General features: G+C 39.3%; 2 protein-coding genes across 2 annotated transcripts; both read right to left on the bottom strand.

Annotated features, from left to right (window-relative positions):
• Positions 1–818: 818 nt before the first annotated feature.
• LOC310877471 (proton-coupled zinc antiporter SLC30A2-like) lies at positions 819–3910 on the bottom strand. Its single transcript, XM_083791345.1, has 6 exons — positions 3626–3910; positions 3295–3448; positions 2746–2932; positions 2134–2239; positions 1861–1995; positions 819–1225 (listed from the first exon to the last, which is right to left on the bottom strand). The coding sequence occupies exons 1-6, from the start codon at positions 3798–3800 to the stop codon at positions 1080–1082; spliced, it is 903 nt and encodes a 300-aa protein (XP_083647471.1). The 5' UTR covers positions 3801–3910; the 3' UTR covers positions 819–1079.
• Positions 3911–6168: 2258 nt separating this feature from the next.
• On the bottom strand, positions 6169–14466 carry dnajc5gb (DnaJ (Hsp40) homolog, subfamily C, member 5 gamma b). The gene is made up of 6 exons (XM_083791515.1): positions 14048–14466; positions 13490–13615; positions 10957–11170; positions 10479–10632; positions 9290–9340; positions 6169–8351 (listed from the first exon to the last, which is right to left on the bottom strand). Exons 2-6 carry the CDS (start codon positions 13600–13602, stop codon positions 8245–8247), a joined length of 639 nt encoding a protein of 212 aa, XP_083647641.1. The 5' UTR covers positions 13603–13615; positions 14048–14466; the 3' UTR covers positions 6169–8244.
• Positions 14467–16018: the final 1552 nt, after the last annotated feature.

The following is a 16018-nucleotide window of genomic DNA, read 5'->3' as shown; positions in this document are numbered from 1 at the left end:
CAGTCTTGTCAAAACTCGACTATTGTAACTCCCTCCTTACTGGCCTACCAGCATGTGCAAGCCTCTCCAGCTGATCCAAAATGGATCAGAAGACCAAGCTCGCTTGGTCTTCAACCAGCCAAAATTCTCACATGTCTCCCCCCTGCTCCGCTCCCTCCACTGGCTCCCGGTCTCTGCCCGCACAGAATACAAAACTCTGATGCTGGCATTCAAAGCAACCAAAGGTATGGCTCCCCAATATCTTGAAAGTATGATCGAACCCTACAAACCCTCCCGCGCACTCAGATCAGCCAACGCAGGGAAGCTGGAAGTACCCTCACTAAAAACGCCGGGACAACGCTCCACACGTCCCAAACTCTTCTCCCTTCTGGCTCCAAAACTGTGGAATGCACTTCCCATTGCAGTCAGAACTGCAGCATCACTCCCAATCTTCTGCCGTAGTCTGAAAACCCACCTTTTCAGACTCCATCATGGCCCATAGCACTTACCCCACCCCCTTAGATAGCATTTCTGTAGACTTACTGTAGATAGCATTTGATACAGACTTATAGCATGTTATGTAGACAGCACTATAATTGCATTGTATGTAGTCATAGCACGTCATAGTACATATGTATAGCATAGTAGTATAGATGTATAGTTTACATGTATAGCTTCATTATATAGATATTCCACTGTTACTTTCTTAGCTTACACATGTTTCTTGATAAATGTTTTTATGTGATCTATTCCCATGCTTTTTTGTTCTTGCTTAATGTAAGTCGCTCTGGATTAAGAGCGTCTGCTAAATGCCTAAATTGTAAATTGTACACAGATTCCTCAGTGTTCATTCTGATAGATTTATTGACATCTTTACTTACAAAATTCACATGAATTGATAAACATTTGTACATACAGTATCTGTCAAAAGGATATAACATAAATATCTAAATAATACAGTATGTAAAGAAATTGTTACAGGCTATAGTTACAAATGCAAACATTCCTTGGTTGCACAGTAGCCTAAGCGTGTTAAAACAAAAAACAAACAAAAGATCCAATCTCTCAAAAGGGTCAATGTTTTTTGCCACAATCAGTGTTCAGTCTGTGAGGTCTTGGCACTGTGTGCAGTAGACCATGTCATCAGAGAAATGTTCCACTTGGACTGTGATGCTGGAAAATCCAAACTCAGAGCGGAGAAGATCTGTTGACTCCATGAGGACCATCTGTGGGTTGGCATCTTCCTCTGAGCAAGAAACAGAGAACATTTGCTTTGTGTTATAAACCAACTAATAAACTGAGCTTTGAAGTTAATTTGTGTACAGTAGACCAGTTGTAGGCAACCGGCCCACCAGCTATATGAAAAATATAACTTTTTTTTAAATAACTAAAAGTCCTCTTCTTGTTCAACATTCAAAGATGTGGTCAGTACAAAATGATTAAGACAATGTTTTCTATTTACACCTGTACGATTTGATTACACACACAGTTGTATCATTGTGCAGTTTAACCACACATCTTTATTAGCTATATCAAGTTATTATAACAATAGTTATTATTGTACAAGATGGTCTGCCACCAGATCCAGTTCCTAAATTAGCCATTGATTATGTTCAGCATCTAAATTTAATACATAGAAAAACATTTGGCCATGGCCAAACTTATTTGCCGACCCCTGCAGTAGACTACAGTATACTTGACATGTAAAAAGATGAATATTATGAATGTTTAAGGACATTTTCAAAATGTTATTGTTAATCCAAAAGCCAGAGACTACTCCGTATTAACTAACGGCCTCCATGCTTAAAATAGAAACTGATACGGTTGTACCAAGCACAGTTCACCATCAGACATGTTTTTTTGTTTCAGCTGGGAGTTTACCGATGGCCACGTGGACAGAGAGCAGCGAATGGCTCATACTGAGCCCCCACATGTGCAGATTGTGTGTAGCCTTGACGCCTCGTACAGATAACAGCAATGCTCTCACAGTGTCAATGTTTGTATCTTTAGGGGCACCTGTTGGGACAAATGATACATATATGGGGAAGAATAATGTGTTGATTCATCGAGGACATAACACCATGTGACACAATATAAGACCATAAAACTACTACTGTACAATATAATGTTGCCACACTGGAGACATGATTTTACCTTCCATGAGTATTCTTAAAACATCCTTTAAGATTTTGAACGTTGTTCCCAGAACAAGAAGAGCAAACAGGAAGGTGCAAAGAGGATCTGCTATTTTGAACTTGGGCTGTGGATCATACAGAAAAAGCACACATTAGTGTGATTAGGGTAGCTTTTAATATTAGACTAAACCGATCCTGGTTGTTAAAGGACCACTTCACCAATCATCACTAATAATAATGATAAAATTGGCACAGTTTTTTTCTACTCAGTCTGTGTCTCATAGGAGGGGTCTGGGCAGTTCAGAAACCCGTCCACCAGTGACATCATCAATGAGGAATCCAAGCTAATAAAAATCTTGTTTTGCTCAACGATGATGTCACCGGTGGACGGGTTTCTGAACTGCCCACAGCCCTCCTATGAGACACAGACTGAGTAGAAATACATTGTCACTTTATCATGATTATTAGTGAGGACCTATTATATGAAGATAGGTTGAAAAGTGGTGAAGTGGTCCTTTAAGGGGGACACTGGGCATGATACCCCACCACAGCAGATTTTCTTTTTGTGTCACACTCCTTAACATACAGTACAGTAGATTGTGTCCCATGCCATACTTCCCTTTGTACTGACCCAAAAATAGATGATGATGGAAGCCAGCAGGACCCCGATACTCTGCAACAGGTCCCCTACAACATGGATGAAAGCTGCCCTTACACTGGTATTGCCATGGGAGTGGGAGTCTCTTTTAGGTTGGCTATAGGAAAGACCATGGCTGTGACCATGTGAGCTTCCAGACTGGTGGAGAATTAGAGCCATTCTGAATAATCAAATGAAAGCCTATTTTTAGAATGCATACTAATACATAACATAAAATAACAATTGAAAGTTGCTCTACACTTGACTTGAGATTTTTAACAATTAAAAACAAATGACAAACAGCCAAATATATCATTACATTACAGACTGGAATGAAAATATCTTGCAGAACGACTCTAATGTATACTTCAGCCATGTTGCTCTCACCAAATAATTATACAGTAAGTGTCATATCATATCACACAGCCATACAAGAACGTATAAATTAGGCATTAGTTGCATCGGAGACAAAATACTGTATGGATGTGTTATGGCTGAAATGCCCCATAAAGAAAGTGAGAGTGACCTCACATGCACACTTACAGGATGTTGACACCCACAGCACAGCCTGAAGTGATGACCATGATGTGACTGTGGATCTCATAATCGTCATTCATGATCCTCTGGGTGGCTACGAACACCAGCACACCAGTCACAGCCCAGATGGACAGAAGTGACATCAATGCTCCAAGAATCTCTGTATTTTGAGTATATTAGTTTAGTCATTGGCACCTGCATACAAGAGCAATCTATAAATGTAATATTATAATATAAAAGTAATGAAAAATACAAAAAGACTAATGAATGCATTGTACAATGTTTAGGGTTGGCAAACATGCACATCATTTTATAGTTCTTGGTCTTTTGAGCAAACCTGCACGATGCCAGCCAAAGGTCATGCTTTTTGTGGGGGGTTTGGATGAAATCCACAGACAAAATAGGCTGATTATAATGCTGCCAAAATCTGTCAGTAGATGTGCTGCATCTGTCATTATGGCCAGACTGTGTGCTGCATAGCCACCTGCAGGGGACGGAACACAAGGAAACATTCATCTAGCAGCTCCATCAAAAGGGAAGACTGTAATTATGTCATCAGAATCACTAAAGTCCTCAAATGTAAAGAGGTTTCTTTTGGTTACATTTTAGCAGTATAAACTGGCACATGGTACACAGTGTGTAGAGGATAAACACACCTAAACACGTTGAACCACACAATGTTTTTTGGAATTGCATCAAACTGATGAAAGTTATAAATAATGTATGCCAATATAAAATACACGAATTAATGATACTAAAGACAAGTAATTTTAAAATGTCACAAGATTGCCCCAAAGTTGTCTAATATTGATCATGAGTGGAAGTCATAGTTTACTCACTTTTTGTATTTACCAGTGAAATATTTGTTTATTTTCATTGTTACAATCTCAATATTATAGAACCAAGACACCAGTACATGCTGGCCTGGAATGTACTTATTGTTGAGTAACTATGACAAACTTACAAATATGACACAAGCGCCCATCTTATCTGTATAACTGCTTTTGTATATTACCGGTATGTACTTAACCACAATCCTGTATTTATTTTCTCCTGTGAGCTCAAGGAATCAAGTTGTCTCTTAGAAATATTAAAGTCTCCAACTCTGTTTGCCTCAATATTCTGATTGATCCAGAATCCACACCACATTCTGTATAAAGACATACTAGTACAACACTGGTAGATACATTCGTTCTGTTCTATATTCTATGTCTTCTCTGTAATGGACAGTGTGTTGAGTAACTTGAATTGCTGTAAAGTATTTTTATTGAGTTTAATCTTACCAATCATTTCTCCTACCATAAATAACAGGCTGACAATACAGGCCAAAATAAGCTTCCTTTTGGCAAAGCGCTTCTCGTGGCTTTCCATCAATGACACGGTGTCATTTTCATGGCAATGTCCATGAGACTGCCTTACATTGTCACCACTAGATCCACCGTCACTGTTCTCTGTAGAAGGGGAGTCATTTCTCACAATGTCCTGATATGGCCTGAGGGAAAATAAGTACCGTCAGGTTACATGGTTCCCATAGAAGTGTATAGAAGTGTTATGTGATAAGCCACGTTTCCTTGCCACGTTTCCTTGCCCACAAATTGTGATTTGCCAGAAGCATGCACGCAATTCTATTAAAACCATGAAACAGCAAAAGTATTTGTGCTTATTACAAAAAATATTGCATGCACCACAAATAGACAATCCCAAAACAAATGGATATAAGATGTGCACACCAACAATTCCTTTAGGTGCTTCCGTGAGTGCTGGTTTTCTCTTTTAGCGATTTTTCTGTTAAAGAATATTTCAGATCCCCATAAATGAATTTTAAACTAAATAAAACTCACACACACAAATTACATCTATTTATGAAAACATACCAACCTCATAAGGATTGAATGAGCTGAAGAATAATCCTCAGTGAGAGGGCGTTTCTCCAAATCCATTGATATTTCCAAATCTTTTATTGCATCGTATAAGAATCAATTTCTTTCCCATGTAACCTGCTTAAAGCTATAAAGCTTTTTGAGCTTAAAAAGGTGTACACTTACAGACGCAAGGCTGTGGCCTTGGCTCAGCTAGGGGTGGAGAGCTGGGGCTGCAAAGAGCCAATGACAAGACATGACTCTAGACACGTTACATGGGCTCTGCAGGTGAGAATTACAACGGAACATAGATCACATCCTGTTGAAGACAATATTTGGATTTTGAGTAGAAATTCTCTCTTTTTTGAGGACAAACGATTCGATTTCCTCTTCTTTGAAATAGAGAACAGGAGCTATTTGTGTATGCCTATTCAAGGAATAGTGTTTCTATAAAATTAGGCACCATTCCCAGAATAGAGAACTTTATTATATTGGACCCATATATTGGATTGCCAATATACTGTACGGGCATATTGGTTGGATGATCAGTTCTTCACAAATGGATATCTGAACTACTCAACAGAGGGCACCGCATTCTCCAGTCTTTGCTGCGCACGGTGAGTTTGCCAAATTTAACATAGGATTACATGATCTTTTGCAATGTTTTCCATTTACTGTAATGTCAAGTTGCCAAAACACAATTGTACTCTTATACTGTAGCGATATAGAACATTAAAGAATTGTACAAATTCATCCAGCCACTGCAGTAAATATGAGCCACTGACATCAGCTGGACCTGTGCTTTCACCTTTTTCAATAAATAACCAGGGCCCCCTGCTGGCTCGACCAGTTCATGCATGGATTATCACAACTTGAAATCAGCATCCATAAAGCACAAATGCTACACACTAAAGATATTTGAATTTGTAGGTACATAAAAATATTTGTGTATACAGTGTGTGCATGCATACAGTATAAGGGTACTTCTTGGAAGAAGAAAACTCACGCAGTATACTGTATGTACAGTATTCCTCAACTTTATTTTATCATGCACTCCGTACCGTACCCGAAATAAAAACTGACAAGAAATATTTGTTTGAAATGTAATAATTTCTGGGAATGTTTTTGAAAGCAAAATGAAGCCTATTCCGTGTTAATCTTTGATCAAAAAGCCAGTTTAAAATATCAGTTTGACAATGCAATAAAATAAAACCAAATAATATCTAGAACAAGAAACAATTGTGGAAAAGAAAATAACAACTTCAGTTCACTGCAAAATAGATTTTCATAAACTACGACACACTGACCTAAACTAAACCTACAGTATGTCAAGTACATTTTGCAAATAACGTTTAGGATTTGTTTTAACACTCGATCATACAGGTTAGTTTACCACAGCAGGACCATTCAGACCGTTTACTTAAATTACTTGCAAAAATATTTCTATGAATTAAGTGTTTTCAATTAATCAAACATATATTGTAAATAGGTCCCAACAGTTATTTGCAATTGCATACAAACATGCCAGCCATTTCTCTTTCATGTCATACTAAGGGGCAGGGAAACCACACTTTTTCAAGGTATGATGTACTGCAAGTGCAAAATGGCTGCCTTTTAATATGGTCCATTGACCCAGGTCTCTGTAGAACAAGTGAACATTAAAGAAAATATATCAAATGAATACAGACCATTATGTTGAGCTGTATTATACAGAACAGAATGAAAAATGTAACTGTACATAAAAACACAATTCCCATCTTCACAATAATTTCACAAGACTTACAGCCAATATAAAACCTCTCTCACACTATGGAGCGAGTATCATCTTTCAAAGAGAGCTTCTTAATAATAATTGACCGGCTCCCTCTCCACACAAAACAGGCTCTTCAGGTATTCTCTCTGACGACTCAGAGGAGTAACCGAGTAATTGAAACTGAGCTTACATTTTACTTGCTTAAAATATTGTTAGCACAGACATGGGTTTAACAATATTTATGGGTATATGTCTCGGGTTATATGAATTCTAAGCAAGAGTATAAACTAGTTTAAACCTACCGAAATCTATGTGCTGTTGCATGGTGTAGGGGAAAGTAGATCATTGGCTATTCTAAATTAAAAGTTCCATGTCAGAATTTTAAGTTGTGTGTCTAGTCTTATGTTACATTTGATAACTCTGATAAGCAATGAGATCCTAATAGACACAGATACAACTCATTTGGTAGTGATGCTACAAGTCTTTATGTGTCTGCGTCTCCATCTATTTTCTATTAGCCTTACAATATCTGATTCTACAATTCTAGTCTTCTGTCAACAAACAAGTCTGCCAAAGCAGACATAGGTTAATCATCCATCATCCCAGGGTAATACAAATTCTTTACAACAATGTAAAAAAGTGGTTTGGATGTGAATTTACAAGCATGTACTGTATCTGGTTTACTACCAGTATTTCTATTTTCTCAGTATGTGTCTATGAGCACCATTCAGTTTTACTGTATCTGCTGTAAATGGATGAGTACCTCACCTCTTGGTCTCTATCAATTTGTCCCAGGCCACTGTGATACATTCAAGATGTAATATTGTAAGGACTTTGTTTTTGAATGTGCCAACAGGCCCTGACCCAACAGTGGTAACGTTTAGACTGAGGCTGAAGGGTTTACATTGCACATCAATATCAAGCATCCAAGAATGCAGAGGGAATGATCAGTATTTGCTCAACAGGCTTTTGTCATTTCTTATACAGTATGTGCAACATAATTCACCCATAAGTGGAAAGTAAATTATAAACATAATTGGATTAAATAAATAGCCTCCAATGTTTGATCAAAGCAAAGATAAACCCTTAGCATTAAGAAAGACTTGCCATATATATATTAAAGACATAATAGCACGATCACTCCTGTAAACAAATAACCTCTGATAACAAGTACATTTTAATAGCAACTGCAGTCTTTGGAAAAAATAAAGAACATTCAATATTGTGATGTAAGAATACCATTCAAACCCATGACCAACCACAGTCAAAGTTAATCACTAAAGGAGTTGGTCATTGTCTATGGATTCATTGTAAAGATTCTATAGTAGCAAGAGAGCCACTCACTTATTCTTCTGTTGCAAGGTGGTAGGCTGCAGTGCCATAAGAGCCAGAAGGCCCTGAATTTCCATTGGCTGTCGTGTGGGGCTGGATGACTATTGGCACATTCTCACCTGCAGGAGGAATCAGGGAAATGTGAATACGACCAGTCAGCTAGAAAACCCATTATCTAAAACATTAAAGCTAATTAAATAGCATAAAGCTAAATGTTAGGTCCTTTTAGGTTGAGTATAATCTCTAATCTGTCAAATACTGTATTAATTCAAGTTACAATTCCCATAATTGATAATCAAACATTATTTCAATAGGAGAAGATTAATGTATGTTAAATTCAGCAGTGTGGCTGGTTATAGGTCCATCCATTATTTACAAATATTGGCAAATAGCTAAGCTGTTAAAACAAGGTATTATAAAAGGCATAATAACTAATATCAGAAACAAGACAAATATTGGGTTAATAATGAATTAATTTGGTCCATGACATTCACAAGAAAAATTAAGACACAACGTAAGAGATTTAAAAGTGATATTTCATATTTCACATTGGTAGCACAATGTTCAGCTCCTATATCCAAAAGACTTCAGACACATAAGCTGGGGTTCCACTGTCACATTCTCCATATTTTCTATGAAGCCTATTTCTAGTTAAATGCTAAAATACATCACTGCTGTACATTTTAAATTTTGTTCAAAACATTTTTTAGAGTTGGTCGTAAAAACGAAATTAAGAGACAAAGTGTTGTTTAAATTATTGGTGAGATATCACTTGAGGTGCTGTTAGTAAAGAAAAGTACATCGGGGGAACAGCAACAGCAGAGAACTCCAGAATTTTCTTTAGTAACGTCATATTTATGCAAGTTCATACACATCAGTGGGTTATATGTTGTTAAGAATGCTCTCTTTATTGCATTTTTTGTATTGTAATTTCTGTGTCTATTATATGCATGTCCTGTATTTTAAAATGGAAAAAACACAACAAATGAAAATAAAATAAAAAATGCTCTGTATAATGCGTCCAAACTCTTCTACAAAGCAGATCAATAAACTTCACCTGAATTGTGAGAGGTAGCATCAGGACTGGGCTGAATCACTATAGGGTCACCTGTTGTGAGACAAAACACACAGTGAAATTGCAGTTTTCTTCTGAACAATGTGAACATAACCACTGTGAGCATGTAATTATCTGTGAGTAATTCACTGTGAGTATTTAATATATATTCTCCAACTTCAAATTTTATTCATTTTTCATAAATCAAAAACTAAAAACACACAAAGGACAACAAACAAAGCAAATGGACATCACAGTATATGTTGCCAGACATCATCTTGTGAATTATAAGATTAAATAAAAAGATAAATGCTGTTGTATATTAATAGGAGATTACACACAGACATGTGAGTATTTAATATCTAAATGTTGCATCAAATAATGCTGTATGACTTCTGTATTCTTATCGGGCATATTCTTATGCCGGTCCCTCACGTATCCGTTTCTTTTTTCCAGCTGCTTGAGAAGCAACTGGACAACATTTACACATTGTTAAATGTTTACCTCACAACAACAACATTTACCTCTAGTAGTGACCATAGTGGACACGTTTTCATGATTGGCTAGTCTGAACGGCATAAAACCCATACTTTTAAAGCCGCAACATGATGCCGTGAGCCGAGGCTGCGACACACAAACTGATTATAAACGAGAGCTTGCTGCAGCTGGCAATTATGACTGAGTCATTCTTGTTTTCCTTCTATCTAATCAGGAAATCTGGCTTCTCGTGCATGCAAATAAACAAAACTTGGCACATAGGTCCAGTCCTATGCCAAACGAAATAAAATAATTCATAACAAATCAGTCATATGTGCTACTGCTATCACTGTGCTTGGAGGGTGTTGGGGAAGGACTGGGAGAGTATTAACATTTACCCGTCACATGTTGTGCATGATCACGCAGTTGTATGTGTCCAGAAAGTAGAGAAAGGGGCTTTATTGGTTTAATGGACATTTTGATCCAGACAGTTCTGCTGATCCACCATTCTGTATTTCTAATTTGTTGTCTTACTGCTTGCTATTTTCCATCTTTCTCTGTCTCGTCCTTTTTTCCTATTTTTTTCTATTGTCCAGGTTGTGTGTCAACACATGCCACATGCTGAAAATAGCAGACCAACAAGCTCACATTGTGTTGCGTTGTAGATTGGCCATTTTCAGTGCACCACACAAAGCATAAATCAGGCTTCACTCACCGCTATCCTGTTCTCTGACCTGTGCCTCCAGGTCATCGACGTCCATATACTCACAGTCCACCTCATCTTCTGGAGACTTGCACCTCCCACAGCAGAAACAGCAGCAACAGAAACAGCAGCAGCAGGTGAAAATACTACAGCAAACCACAAGTGTCTGAGAGGAGGCAACAGAGAGAAAGATTGATGAGCTTGCATGTTTATAATTGCATTGTTTATTTTCAAAATTGAAAAATTGAAAAATGTTAAACAAGCAAAACTAAATGATACTCTTTGTATATCTTCCGGCTGGATGTTGGGACTCTGTCATTTGAAAACCTATGACAGAATTCCTCCAATTATCTTGAAAAGGACTTTAGTGGCAAACTTGGGCAAAGGTGGCAAGGTCTTGGCTTGGGGCAGACTTAATTAAAGTGTTCAGTCTTTATTAAAGTGCTCTATAGTTTACACACTACAGTCCTGGTCCGAACAGGATTCTCACCTTGAACCAACACTTATGCATGAGGAAGTAGTATTTCACACTCTCCTCCCCAAACTGCTCAGCCACGTAGAGGCCCATAGAGCCGTACTCATCATAGATCTTCCGTTTGTCATCGTCACTGAGGATGCTGTTGGCGTTGTTGATCACCTTGAACTTCTCAGCAGCTTCTGGATTGTCTGGGTTCTTATCAGGATGATGCCTCAATGCCAGTTTCCTGTAAATGACATTTCTGAGTGATTCTGGGTAGTGTAGAAAGGAAACTTACAATTTAGGCATTTAGCAGACGCTCTTAATCCAGAGCGATTTACATTAAGCAACAACAAAAAGCATGGCAATACATCACATACACAAAAAGTAGTTATCATGAAATGCGTAAGCTAAGAACGTAACAGTTGAGTATCTATATAATGAAACTATATAACTATACATACTATACTATACAATATACCCGGGAGCAGTATGGGTTGGCACCCCAGCCTGTCTTCCGTGAGGAAGAAGCCCAACAAACCCACGGTGAGGCCTTTAGGAGGGCCATTCAAGCCTCAAGCAGAGCCTGCGGCACCACCAAGGGCAAGGTGGAGCCTGCGGAACTGTTGCGGCTTAAGAATCCACCATTCCTGAATAAAGTGCCTGGTGCTGGGAGTCTGGTGCAACGCACAGGGCCTGACCTGGTGAGAGCAGGAGTGGACCTGGTGAGACGTAGGAGGGGCCCGGACAAGAGTCAACACACATAGTCCTTCCACCCGCCAGAATGGTACCTCCCAGTCCCGGCAGAGTAGTTCAGGAGGAACGGATTGTGTGGCCCTGGTTTTTCCCTAATGGGACTGATCGAGGGTAGCTACTGGGACATAAGTCGGGACTTGATCACCCCGGCTGGGTCACCTGAGTGAGGGGCATGATGTTGGGAGACCCGAAACCCCGATGACCTTGGATACATCACTGAGGATACGTCCGAGGTGCATCCATGTATGTATGTATTTTGTTATAGTTATTCTATTTATAGTGACTCATAGCTAGGAATAGACTATGTGACAACCAGGAATAGTCTGGTGACCACCGGAGAGACGGGTGGCAGCCGGAAAGTAGACAGCACCTGGGAGCAGTATGGGTTGGCGCCCCAGCCTGTGTCTTCCGTGAGGAAGAAGCCCAACAAACCCACGGTGAGGCCTTTAGGAGGGCCATTCAAGCCTCAAGCGGAGCCTGCGGCACCACCAAGGGCAAGGTGGAGCCTGCGGAACCGTTGCGGCTTGAGAATCCACCATTCCTGAATAAAGTGCCTGGTGCTGGGAGTCTGGTGCAACGCACAGGGCCTGACCTGGTGAGAGCAGGAGTGGACCTGGTGTGACGTAGGAGGGGCCCGGACAGGAGTCAACACACAGTCCTTCCACCCGCCAGAATGGTACCTCCCAGTCCCGGCAGAGTAGTTCAGGAGGAACGGATTGTGTGGCCCTGGTTTTTCCCTAATGGGACTGATCGAGGGTAGCTACTGAAGTCGGGACTTGATCACCCCGGCTGGGGGGCATGATATTGGGAGACCCGAAACCCCAATGACCTTGGGATACATCACTGAGGATAGGTCCCAGGTGCATCCATGTATGTATGTATTTTGTTATATACATATGTACTATAAAGTGCTATGACTACATAAAATGCAATTCTAGTGCTGTCCAACATGCTATAAGTCTGTATAAAATGCTATCTAAGTCTACATAAAGTGCTATCTAAGGGGCTAGGGCAAGTGCTACGGGCCATGCTGGAGTCTGAAAAGGTGGGTTTTCAGACTACCGCGGAAGATTGGGAGTGAGGCTGCAGTTCTGATTGTAATGGGAAGTGCATTCCATAGTTTTGGAGCCAGAAGGGAGAAGAGTTTGGGAGTTTGTGTGGAGCGTTGTCCAGGCGTTTTTAGTGAAGGTACTTCCAGTTTCCCTGAGTTGGCTGATTTGAGTGGAGGGTTTGTAGGGTTCGATCATACTTGCAAGCCATACCTTAATAGCATTTCTTTATATTTATTAAATAAATAAAAATCACACCCATGTGAAGTGAGGGGCGCTAATATATTAAAGTCTAATGTTCATGATCATTAGGTGTTCTAATGGTGATGTAAAACAAACGGTGTGATAACAAACATTAAATTATCTTTATTGTTGATGGCATTTAATGTTTGTGTTAGGGATAAGATGACGTACATTTTTCAAACAAACAAACATTGAACTAAAAACAAACATTAAACCTGTATATAGGAGCGCCCCTCAAAAAAGAGTAGGCTACCCATAATATGAACCTAAATTAATAACTGAACAAGAACTAGCCTGGAAACCAGACGAATCTGCCACAGGAAAAAAGGGCCCTGGGGAGATATTGGTCTGGCACTTGAATTACATCAATCATGTTGTATGGACGTTGGAATCTGTTCCCACCCCTTGGAAATAAAACTAACATCCACACTGATATCGATATCCATGCAGTGATAGGCCTATTAGTCTGGCCATGCCAGGTTAAACAAGAACTATAGAGGTCTTCTCAGTAAACATACCTATATGCCTTTTTGATCTCTTCATTGGATGCTCCCTTCTCCAAGCCCAAGATCTTGTATAAACTGTCCCCTGCTGTGGACATTTTGCGTTGAGGTCTGTTTTGGTCTGCCATGGTTTGTTGCTGGCTGTGACATTATGAAACATAACATTACAGAGTTAGGATTTGGCTCTAAACAAGAATTTCACAAATGTCGCCACAACAGTATTACAAGTGACATAAATAAATACTTGAGAAGTTGAGTCATTGAACTCACTTCCTGATAAGCACAATTTGATCTTGACAAAGCAAGAACATTTAATATACTTCCTTAAGATAATATTATTCCCGGCCATTCAATGGCAGCTACGACAGAAAAATCAAGATCGTTATAACTAAAAGTGTCAGGAGAATTTTAATTATTGTGAACATTAATTATGCAGGTCAATGTTTTGCTTTATTTCTTGGTGTTTTATTGCTCGTCTTGTGCCTTCTTTTAACTTGAGTGTTTTATATCGTGGTCCACAGCACCTTGTAACATTGTTTCAAAAGGCGCTTTATATAAAGTAAGTTTACTTACTTGATTGTTTGTGAGCGAAAAGCCTGTGTTGGCGTGCTCTGTGATGGTCGGGGTCCAGGTGAAGTCAACACATGCTATGCCAGTTAAAACATCAGTGGTCCTTAACCTTAACTCGACCTAGGCTTTAATGAGTTGTGTATGTTCGGTATGCTACAGCTACAGCCCGGTAATTTCACAACAACAGCGACACGGCTAAATTGGTTGCATGAGACGGAAGTCACGCCAAAATAAGTGAAGTTGCTCGTTCCGATTATCTTACTTACTTATTAAACAAAATGTTGACGGGTTGGGTTTGCCTCTGCCGTATAATTCATAGTCCGAAACTATAGTTTGCAGAGTGACTTTACGTTCTGTACATGATCTAAAGCTGATACATTATTTATTATCAGTTAGAAATAAGTTTCACTTCACGCACAGTCTATGCACTATGCAGGAAGTTTCAAAGATGAAAAAAAAGAAATGAATCCTGTTTCGTCATTGGTAAAAAATCTGGCGTGCGCACTACTGCGCCTTAAGCCCGCATGCGAAGAAACGCAGTAAAAGTTTGTTCCTACGGTCATTTCACTGCAGTACATTTCATTATCATTAGTGGGTAAAACCTTACCTTAGCTATATTAAATTATGTATAGTGTCAATATAATAGTGAGGCCCATAATTATGAGGCCCAGCCCTCATAATGTTTTCTTTCATCTAAAAATGAAGGGAATTGATTGATTGATTGAAATATTTATTAACAGTTTGTAGAATTTACAGTACATTTTAAGCACAAACTCAATACAAAGACTGTCAACTGTGAGTGGACGACCCAATTAAGCATTACACTTGTTTACAACAGGGTCCACATTGTTCAATTCATCAAAACATTTAAAGACATACAAACATTTAGAGACATACAAATAGACATTTCTATGTAGCTAAATTCATCATATGGGAAGCAAAAAAGGGAAAAGATACAATATACAGTGAGGGAAAATGGGGTGGGGGGGGTGGGGGGGATTCAGATTTTACAGAGGCCAGTTTCGAATTGCAGCCATCCGTAGGTGCCCTTTGAGAGCGGTTTTGAAGGAGTCAAGGGATTCACATGTCTTAATGACTGTTGGTAGGGCGTTCCACATTTTGGTGGCATAGGAGCGAAAAGAATTTAGTCCCAACTCGGGGCCGTTTGGTTTCAGGGGCCCCAAAAACCCTTTTTTTGGTATGTCTCTGGTGGCGAAATTGTGTAAAGGCAAATATGAATTCACAGTTCACTAAAAGTACATAAATACACTTGGAACTTTGGAAGTGTAAAAGGAGCATGGAGTATCCTGACACATAGGCCTATGCGTCACAAATATATATACTTCCGCTTATAACAAATAACAACAAAGATGGTTATTTTCCAGCACATTGTGGTGAATATCACTGCCTCACTATAAGATGACCTTTCTATCTTGAACCAAGTGCAGACTTTCTGTAACCAAAAGTCTGCACTATACCTCAAATCGGTGAAAATTGTATATTCAGTCACTATCAGCTATAGGCCTAAAGTTGGAATGAAATTAATGAATGACTGGGTTTAAACCGACTCCACATTATGGAATATTTCTTGCTGTTTCATACTTGAATAAGCTATGTAAAAAGTTGTGTCCCAACTACCATTGTTATGCAAATTAATCAAATGAGCCAATATTGCACTTAAATGAACAAAACTATTCTTAAAGTGACCACATACCAGATCCCTTATGGCTCTCCTTGGCACTGCTGGAAGGGATGACCTTCCTTTAACATGCATAGAATGTTGTATGGTCGACTTTGCCTTATTGCACACTAGGCGTGCCAACGGTGCCATTCTCCTCAGATGGAAAGATGCTGCCCCGCCCGTGCTCCGTCAGTGGCTTCGTGATATCATGTCCTGTCTCGAGATGGAGATGTTAAGGTTTTCAATTGCCGGCTCTGAGAAAATGTTTTACAAGACCTGGGGCCCATTTATGA

Source organism: Protomyctophum parallelum, assembly GCF_964188405.1.
Source record: "Protomyctophum parallelum genome assembly, chromosome: 20".
Taxonomy (NCBI): domain Eukaryota; kingdom Metazoa; phylum Chordata; class Actinopteri; order Myctophiformes; family Myctophidae; genus Protomyctophum; species Protomyctophum parallelum.
The sequence above is the reverse complement of the archived record's forward strand: the minus strand, read 5'-3'. Positions and strand labels throughout refer to the sequence as shown.